This window comes from Contarinia nasturtii, unplaced genomic scaffold (assembly GCF_009176525.2).
Source record: "Contarinia nasturtii isolate CC-2019 unplaced genomic scaffold, AAFC_CNas_1.1 Cnas_scaffold_928, whole genome shotgun sequence".
Lineage (NCBI taxonomy): Eukaryota > Metazoa > Arthropoda > Insecta > Diptera > Cecidomyiidae > Contarinia > Contarinia nasturtii.
The window spans coordinates 2,115,987-2,125,484 of NW_022198275.1; the positions used below are offsets into that span (position 1 = coordinate 2,115,987).

At 35.1% G+C, this 9,498-nt stretch overlaps 2 protein-coding genes and 1 long non-coding RNA gene across 3 annotated transcripts; 2 read left to right on the top strand and 1 right to left on the bottom strand.

The window, feature by feature from the left end:
- Positions 1–20: 20 nt before the first annotated feature.
- On the top strand, positions 21–464 carry LOC116343065. The gene is made up of 2 exons (XR_004201289.1): positions 21–90; positions 152–464. It is a non-coding gene; the product is annotated as an uncharacterized LOC116343065 (long non-coding RNA).
- An 848-nt stretch (positions 465–1,312) lies between these two features.
- Positions 1,313–3,811, bottom strand: LOC116342836 (MAU2 chromatid cohesion factor homolog). Its single transcript, XM_031770601.1, has 5 exons — positions 3,469–3,811; positions 3,298–3,375; positions 2,871–3,224; positions 2,405–2,788; positions 1,313–2,328 (listed from the first exon to the last, which is right to left on the bottom strand). The coding sequence occupies exons 1-5, from the start codon at positions 3,697–3,699 to the stop codon at positions 1,504–1,506; spliced, it is 1,872 nt and encodes a 623-aa protein (XP_031626461.1). The 5' UTR covers positions 3,700–3,811; the 3' UTR covers positions 1,313–1,503.
- A 350-nt stretch (positions 3,812–4,161) lies between these two features.
- Positions 4,162–7,547, top strand: LOC116342914 (ATP-binding cassette sub-family F member 2). The gene is made up of 8 exons (XM_031770718.1): positions 4,162–4,257; positions 4,998–5,200; positions 5,283–5,411; positions 5,494–5,547; positions 5,621–5,758; positions 5,836–6,542; positions 6,628–7,143; positions 7,233–7,547. The coding sequence occupies exons 2-8, from the start codon at positions 5,032–5,034 to the stop codon at positions 7,407–7,409; spliced, it is 1,890 nt and encodes a 629-aa protein (XP_031626578.1). The 5' UTR covers positions 4,162–4,257; positions 4,998–5,031; the 3' UTR covers positions 7,410–7,547.
- The last annotated feature ends 1,951 nt before the right edge of the window (positions 7,548–9,498 follow it).

A 9,498-nucleotide genomic window follows, 5' to 3' on the forward strand; every position in this document is an offset into this window, starting at 1 on the left:
TGGTGGACTTGGTGGACTTGGTGGACTTGGTGGACTTGGTGGACTTGGTGGACTTGGTGGATCATCGTCAAATTCAAATTCTCAAACATCGTATGTTCTCGATATCTTTAACCAATTTACCAATTAATTCATGGTTTACCTTAATTTTCAGATCTATTTCACAAAGCAGCAATAGTAATTACGGTGGTCTAGGCGGTAGTTTCGGTTCATCTAATTTGGGCGCATTAGCAAGCGCTAATACAGCAACCAGCAATAACAACTTTGGTCCAGGCGGTTTCGGTTCATCTGGTGCAAACGCGCAATCAAACGCAAATGCTCAATCATCCAACCAATTTATGTCCGGATAGATCATTCTCACTTTGAGATTCTATGACATATGCTAATAATGTAGCCAGTTGTAAAGAAATTCTAACCTTTGAAATAACAATAAAAGAAAAATTGAGTAGACAAAAATAGTCAAAATATAAAGTAGTGTTTTGTTTATGAACTGTAAAGGGTAAAGCTTCGATAAATAATTGAATGAAGTTAATACCTTAAATTGAGCTCACAATTAAGAGACAATTTATTTATAAATTTCAAAAAAAAAATCGAAAACATTTGTATAATTAAGCCAACGGAGTCATTTTTATGTACAATGTGTCCTATGAAATGAAAACTGTTACAAGTCGTTGGCTCATTGTGAACTTCGAAACCAATATGACGCTACTTTTTTGACTGTCTATTTGATGTTCATCTCACATTCCAAACCATCCTATAAAATCAGATTTAAAAAGATTATTACGAGAAAAGAGATAATGGGTGAACAAAAACGATCATGTACAACGTACAACGTGAAACAGACCCACATCAACCTGGCATCAAATCGATTATTTTTTCATCCCCAACCCAGAAAAGGTCATCTCCGACCATTTTGAGAATTTTTTTTTTAGGCCCCATTAAGAGACTTTTCCCTTCACACCACGTGTGGGCGGAAAAGTAAAAATTAATAAGAATATTTGTAAGATATTCCAATTTTCAAATGTTCAAACGCATATACTGGATTGTTTGAAAAAGAAATTGTATCAACTTTGATAATACAATATCAAATTGATTTTACGTTAGTCTCATTGTGGATGTTCTTTAAAAAGTCAAACTTACGGAATATTAAAGATTTGATATCTTAAGGTTGAGATTTTGCAATAAATGGATTAAAATATAAAAACAAATATACGCTTTTCATTTCAAAGTATTTTTTATCGACGAAGAGCGCCATAAATATAAACTATACTTTTTACGAAATTTTATATTATTATAGTAAATAAAAAATAAAGTGTTCATATAAATATAATTGTTTTTTTTATTAAAACTTTTATTTCCAAGAAACGAAAACTCTGAATTTTTTCTTATAAACTCTACTGAATTGAGTTTAAAATTGGACAAATTTAAAAACACTCAATTTAATTTTGAAATGGCGAAAAAAGTTTAAAATTGAAAAAGAAAAGAATCGACAATGGTTGTTTCTATTTATTGTGCACCGCCATAGTTTTGAACGTATGATGATGTTGATGGCATTTGTTGTTGTTGTTGTTGTTGTTGTTGTTGTTGTTGTTGTTGTTGAACATCTGTGAATGTAGGTGGGTCGCCAGCGAGCCAATTCAAAAGAATCACATGCTCCGGCAATTGAGTACAGTTGTATTGATCATTAAGCAGTTGTTGTGAATATGTCATATGATTGGCGTATACTTCAGTCTCTTGCATAACTTCATGTGATATTCGATGGAGATCTTTTAAAATCGCGCTACCCCACAATTGTACATTGATATCGGGAATTTTCGATGCCAATTGCAGTGCTGGTGTTACCATGTTCATGCTCTCTTTGGAATTTTCAATGCTCAAAAATACATGACTTAATAGAACCAGCGAACACGATGTCAAACGATTTAAATCTTCGGCATTGGCCATTTTGAGTGTTTCACGCAAGAATCGTTTTGAATCTTGAAAGGCGTGCTTATGGAATGAATTCAATCCCTGAACATAATAAAAACAACCACTTAGCGCTTGACTATTCAAACCATGTGAAATTTCTATTTGAGCGGCATCGAGTATTTGACGCAACTCCGATTCACGATTCGTTCTTAAATAAATAATGGCCAAATGTAAATTAGCGAAAAATTTCAAATCCCGTTCGGTTGTTTCACGTATGCAGCATAATAATTGACGTTCAGCATGTTCGAAACAATTAATCGACATTGCATACAACCCTATTAAGCAATGCAGTTGCGGAGCATGACGTTGTAATAGTGTCTTATCCGGCGAATTTAAGCACACATCGCGAGCCATGGAGATTTCCTACAACGAAGAAGTGATTTTATTTTCGATTTTTTTATTGGTTTAAATGGTTACAAAAATTAGTAATGACATTTACCTTGATGGCAGTAGTTTTGTTGCCCATAATCAATCGACACATGATGATGTGTTCGAATAATATGATTTGGAACATTGAGATAATTGGTTTGTTTTCTCGTGCGCGCAATTTTTCAATTTGTTCCAATGCAATGTCAGTGAATTTTTGTGCTTTATCCATATAGCCAGCCATCATCGAGTGTGCAACGGTCACCAAGTACACAAGAACATATAGTTGCTCCTTTGGTAGCCACATAAACATTTCCAAGTTATTGGTTCCATTTTGGCCGAAGATTATTTCGTCTGATGGCCATGTGGGCGCCATTAGCGTTTGAATGCTTTGTTGCAATTGCTTTAAATTTGGTTTCACCGTTTTTACTTGGCCGAGTGTCAGATAATAGCAAACCTAAAATGATTTTACAAAGAAATGCATAACTCTGTCTCAAAAAAATCGTCAAAATAAATTGCATTCAAAACGATAAACCTACCTGCAACGTCAAATAAAACACTTTCAAATATTCTTTCAAATGTAAATTTTGAATGGAATTTTCAATGACGATGCTCGCTTGATGAAATATCGCCAATACGTCATTCATTTTACGATCGATCAATAGAATCATGGCACGACTCAACAGAAATAACACTTTCAAATATGTTGCATTCGTTTCTTCTGTCGATTCAACGCCAAGAGCCAACAATTCCGATGCCACACTATATTCCTTATCGCTGGCATGTAATTGAGCCAATTGGAAGAGCAGCCTACAGTGCCAGTAAACATTATGCTGTGATATTTGTAATGCGCGACGGAGAATTTGCTTTGCCAATATACTTTGATTTTGCTCCTAATTGAAAACGATGTAAAACGAAACTCGTCTTAAAAAATGATTGTTTCACTAATAAATCATTCCAATATACCTGATACAATTTCGCAATCAAACTGGCCGCATCGAATTTAACATCATCGAAATTTTGAACACTTTCCGACAGCATCCACTGTAATCAATTTAGAAATGGGTAAATACCATTCACATTAGATTTGAATGTCGCTATGTGTGAAATTAGAAAATGAAATTCAAATTCAATTACCGCTTGTTCCAAATGATGGCGGGCCAAGTCAACGTTTTGTGTATAAACGAGTAAAACTTGTCCCAGTTGAAGATTTGTTCTGGCCACCACCTTTGTTGGTGGCATAAATGTGAGTAATGCCTGCAGACTTTGAATGCATTTTTTAATATTTGGTGGATTGGTTGTGCGAAAATATTCGGCCAGCCCAAGAAGTGAAATGTAGATCTTGTCTTGGTCCTGTTTAGTAGTCATTATTTGATTTCACTTTATCACTTAAATTAAATGAAATTTCAGTCTGCTAAAAACTCTCTCTTTCTGATGTGTTTCTAGGAGCGACGCGTACTTTTGTTTTCTATTTTGACATTTGTCGTTCGGTCTTATTTTTCTCTCACACACAACACCAGCAACGCCATCTATCGGCATATGTGCGCCCATCTCACACAATCGCGAGAAGAATTCATTTTTTTTCCCCAAATTATTTACAAATTGAATCATTCGAATTAATTTTACGATTTAATATTTAATTACGTATTTTTAAAAATGAACCAAATAAATAGTTTTGTTTTGTTACTTGTGCCATAAATTCAAAGTAGTTCAATGAAAACGTTGTACAAACACTTAAACTTCTATAAATGCCGCCAGAGTTTGCATTAAACGACAAGTCATACAATACCTGAATACGAAGAAAAAAAATGAAACAAACTGTCATTGTTCCCAGTCTTTTTAGAATCACACGTGAAGCTGCGTGGTAAACTCTAAACTCAATTCAGCTGGTTGCCTACGAATAATCTCTCGTTTTTGTGAAATAAGGTTTGAATTAAATATCATTTATTGGTTTATTTCATTGTTTGCACAAGTGTAGTTATTGTAATTATTATTGGCAATGGCAAAATTCTGTATAGAAAGTTCAATTAAAAAAGTTTGAGTTGTATGATTTTGTAATGTAATATTCCATACAAGGTGCTTTTGTGCATGGGTTTGAATGTGGTTATAAAGAGAAAAAAATGAGGTTCTATGACTGTCAAATACACACAGAATCACATATACACTCGCATCAATCGAATGTGTGTCGGTTGGTATAATGAAAAAAAAGCAGTGTTAGGAAAATTTTCCATTGAGGATTGAATTGATTCTTTTTCATTGGCATCGAAACACAATCACACACACAGTGCCTGTGTTGATGATCTTACGTAGTATATAGTTTTACATTTGAGTCATCTGTATCTCTCGCTTCTTAAACTATGAACAGCTGAAAATATTGCTGTAGTTACCTCTGTATAAATCAAATTGTCATTTTTTTTTTCAATTCTCGTTTTCTCACTTGGATGTACGTATTGATTTTTGATGGACGTATTTTATGATTGCTTAATGCAGTGAAATGGTGCAGTTGCCTTAAATATATAAATCGTGATTTATTAGTTGATTGTTAAGCAATAAGTGCTTTTTTTCGCGCACACACACTCACACACTTTTATACTATACTGTCTTATAATTTAATTGGTTGTTCACACCAACATTCACAAAATTTATCAATTATGTTTCTTTTTTAGATTTAAATTCTTGAAACGAAAAAAACCAACAACAATGCCATCCGATTCGAAGAAACGTGAACAAGCGCGCAAGAAGGAAGCGCAAAAGAAACGTAATCAAAAAATCACTACGGTCACCTCGAAAGACACAAACGATGAGAAGGCAACGAATGGAACAACAAACGGTGCAACCAATGGTGCTGCCGTCGAACTGACCGAAGAAGGTACAATTTGCACGATTTTGGTCTTTGTTTCTCTTCAATTTTTGTTTAATGCAAAAAAATGCATCCCGTGTTTTGTTTTTAGAAATATTGTGTGCAAAATTGGAATTGGAAGCACGTATCAATGCCGAAGCTAGAGCCTGTACCGGTTCGTTGGCTGTCCATCCACGGTCGCGTGATGTAAAAATTGCCAATTTTTCCATCACATTCTTCGGTGAGTTAACGCATTTTGAATCAACGAATTTTTCCATTGTTTTTTGTACTAAATTATATTTTAATTTTCCACTTTTGTTAAGGTTCTGAGATGTTACAAGACACTATGCTTGAATTGAATTGTGGCCGACGTTACGGTAGATACTTTTATATCTTTCGAGTTCATATCACGTAAATTGAATTGCATTTCTATTCCCTGAAAAATCGTAGGTTTGATTGGTTTGAATGGATGCGGCAAATCATCACTTTTGGCCGTCTTAGGTAATCGTGAAGTGCCCATTCAGGAACACATTGACATTTTCCATTTGTCGCGTGAAATACCAGCATCAACGAAAACCGCACTCGAATGTGAGTTTAAATTTGGGACATTTTTCTTCGTTTCGATCTAACTAATGCGTATTTTTAATCTCATTCATTTTGTTCAGGTGTAATGGAAGTCGATGAGGAACGTTTAAAATTGGAAAAATTGGCTGAAGAACTGGCGACACGAGAAGATGATGAATCCCAAGATCAACTCATGGATGTGTATGAACGTTTGGATGACATGGCTGCCGATCAAGCCGAAGCAAAAGCGGCACGTTTACTTCATGGTCTTGGTTTCACCAAAGAAATGCAACAGAAACAGGCAAAAGATTTTTCCGGTGGATGGCGCATGCGAATCGCATTAGCTCGTGCATTATTTGTGAAACCACATTTATTGTTGTTGGATGAGCCAACAAATCACTTGGATCTTGAAGCTTGTGTCTGGTTAGAAGAAGAGCTTAGCCAATACAAACGAATTTTGGTATTGATTTCACATTCACAAGATTTTCTAAATGGTGTCTGTACGAACATCATTCATATGGATAAAAAACGTTTGAAATACTATACGGGCAATTATGAGGCGTTTGTTCGTACTCGCATGGAATTGCTTGAAAATCAAATGAAACAATACAATTGGGAACAAGATCAAATTGCACACATGAAAAATTACATCGCTCGTTTCGGTCACGGATCGGCAAAATTGGCTCGACAAGCACAATCGAAAGAGAAAACACTTGCAAAAATGGTTGCACAAGGTTTGACCGATAAAGTGGTCGATGATAAAATATTGAACTTTTACTTCCCATCATGTGGAACTGTACCTCCTCCTGTAAGTTAACACATTCTTCAAGAAATATTTTTTTCTTTCTTTTTTCTTGTATTAAATTAGATTTTAATTTTCAACCTTTGTTTAGGTAATCATGGTACAAAATGTGTCTTTCCGCTACAACGATACAACGCCTCACATTTACAAAAATCTTGAATTTGGTATTGATTTGGACACTCGTATTGCCTTAGTGGGCCCAAACGGAGCTGGTAAATCAACGTTGTTGAAATTGTTGTACGGTGACTTGCAACCAACATCTGGAATGATTCGTAAGAATTCACATTTGCGCATTGCACGGTATCACCAGCATTTGCACGAATTATTAGATTTGGACGCCAGTCCATTGGAATACATGATGAGGGCTTTCCCAGAAGTGAAGGAACGTGAAGATATGCGTAAAATCATTGGCCGATATGGATTGACTGGTAGACAACAGGTTTGTCCAATTCGACAATTATCGGATGGTCAACGATGCCGTGTTGTATTCGCTTGGCTTGCATGGCAAACACCACATTTGCTGTTGCTAGATGAACCTACCAATCACTTGGACATGGAAACAATCGATGCTTTGGCAGATGCTATTAATGATTTTGACGGCGGCATGGTATGTTTTTTTAAAACATAATTTTGATGTTGTTGTTTTACTTGTATAGTTAACCGAATACGGAATAAATGAAATGGATTTTATTTCAGGTTTTGGTGAGTCACGACTTCCGTCTGATCAACCAGGTGGCTGAAGAAATTTGGATTTGCGAAAAAGGCACCGTTACTAAATGGAATGGAAATATTTTGGATTACAAAGATCATTTGAAGTCGCATTGCATCTCAAAAGAAGTGAAAGAAGCAAAAGAAAACGGCAAGCGAAAATAGAGCTACAGACGAATATTTATTCAACAATCTAAATTTATTCTGTAGTTTTATTGTAAATAACGTGTTCGTTATTAACCAAGTTCATTCTTACCAATACAAAAAATAAAACTGTTCAACTACCACACAAAATCCTCGAAATTAGATGTTTTATTACAATTTATATTTTATTATTACTTTTCCGCACACACCTAGTGTGTAAGGTAAAGTATTGGAATCGGTCGAAAAATTAACACCCATAAAAAATGTGTTTTCTGGGTGTTTTTGGGGCCAGGGAACACGAATCTAGCGTTTTTTCGATGTCCGAATGTATGTGCGTACCCTGTACCCTGTACCCTGTACCCTGTACCCTGTACCCTGTACCCTGTACGCTGTACCCTGTACGCAAAAATTTGTTAACACGATAACTTTCAAACAAGAAAAGTAATTCAAAATCTGACTTCACAGGATGATTGGGGGTGCCGAGGAATAGAAACCATTAGATTTTGAGCGACTTTGGTTGACAGGGTAAAGTGTCATGTCTGGTGTGATGCCCATGTCCATCCATGGGAAAAATTCAAATTTTCTTCCAAAAGTGATATTTAATGTATTCTTAAACACTCAAAAATGTGTATTGGGGGGTTTTTGGGTACGAGAAAACCGAATATGACCTTAGTTTTGCGATACAATCAACTTTCGAAACACTTTTCATACAAAAAATTCAAAAAATTTGGATTTTTGTATGGAAGCCATACCTGTATGATATCGTAATGAGCTGAAACTTTGCACTGGTTATTTTTATCACACATAAATACTATTCCGAGAGTTTGAAGACATTTCAACGAATATTAGGGGCACCTCCCGAACAATATTTTGGATTTTTCGCTCTAAAACGAAATTTTGTATGGGAAGTACCCTTAATATGCATTGAAATTTCTTCAAACTTTCAGAATGTTAACTTTTTGTGAAAAAAATAACCTCTGCAAATTTTCACATGATTACGATATCGTATAGGCATGGCTCCGATACAAAAACTCCCATCTTTAGTAGTTTTTGTAAGAAAAGTGCTTCGAAAATTATTTTTATCTAAAACTAATGTCAGATTTAGTTTTCTTTCATGTCGTGGATCACAGTGCGGAAAAGTTCATCTTACGGATGTAAGACATTTTATCTTGAAATGTGTAATGCACATCTAATCACAGCCATTCTGATTTATGACTGATTGTCTTTAAGACGTGTATGAAAGTTTAATTGCTATGCAAATATGATGGGTGTAAATATTAGCAATTTACAGTGCAACCTCCACTATCCGTTTCTCGATTCGTTATCTGATCTACATGATAATTTTTAGTATTTAAACATCATAGATATTCTCATACTTTGATGGAAAATTCAAATTTCGAGCGTAAAATTATTTTTCATGAACTCAATTAACTCTTCATCGTTATTTGAATCAACTAATCGGTTGAGTGAATAATGCAAATGCCAAGATCCTAACTGAATAATGTCGCACACTTTGCAAACCTTTTCACTAATGTTTTGCGCAAATGTCATCGACAACAATCCAGACCAGCAGCTCTCCAATCAATTGTTGTTTGGATTTTTGCATCATTTATTTCTTTTCTGTTTTCTCTGCACGAATTTTGGTCGCGCCATTATATTATTTTGAGACCAAAATTCCATATTTAAGCGACTATTTCCCTTTGCAAAAACTGTTTTTGGTCGCCGCGAAAAAACCTCCGACTACATAATTTTCAAGAATAAATTTGAAAGAAATAAATAAATTTAAATGCGCCAAATTTGACTATCCTGAGAAAACCGTTTTTTGAGTGTGGTGTATGGGGCAAATCGCTAACCCGTAGTCTGGGGACCGCCCCCGAATGTCGAAAATTCTAAAAGTAGCAAACGTTCATGCATCACGTTGAAATATATCTGAATAAAATGATTGAAACACAAATTCTATATATGTTCTATGTTAGTCAAAAATCTGTGTTGTATTCTTCAGATTTCACTTTTTAGCGTGCATATTTCAAATTTCGTCGCTGTATTCCCACCGAATCAATTCCATTTTGTTCCGGGAACAATTCGATTTTGTTCCGGGAACAATTCGATT

What these genes read in the sequence shown, in the direction of transcription:
- LOC116342836 (XM_031770601.1), bottom strand. Translation starts at nt 3,699, where the DNA reads ATGACTACTAAACAGGACCAAGACAAGATCTACATTTCACTTCTTGGG. An exon ending in TGTTTTATTTGACGTTGCAG is followed by an intron (nt 2,789 to 2,870) that starts GTAGGTTTATCG and finishes AAATCATTTTAG; the next exon opens with GTTTGCTATTATCTGACACT. An exon ending in ACAAAACTACTGCCATCAAG is followed by an intron (nt 2,329 to 2,404) that starts GTAAATGTCATT and finishes TCTTCGTTGTAG; the next exon opens with GAAATCTCCATGGCTCGCGA.
- LOC116342914 (XM_031770718.1), top strand. Translation starts at nt 5,032, where the DNA reads ATGCCATCCGATTCGAAGAAACGTGAACAAGCGCGCAAGAAGGAAGCG. An exon ending in CGTCGAACTGACCGAAGAAG is followed by an intron (nt 5,201 to 5,282) that starts GTACAATTTGCA and finishes TTTTGTTTTTAG; the next exon opens with AAATATTGTGTGCAAAATTG. An exon ending in ATGATTTTGACGGCGGCATG is followed by an intron (nt 7,144 to 7,232) that starts GTATGTTTTTTT and finishes ATTTTATTTCAG; the next exon opens with GTTTTGGTGAGTCACGACTT.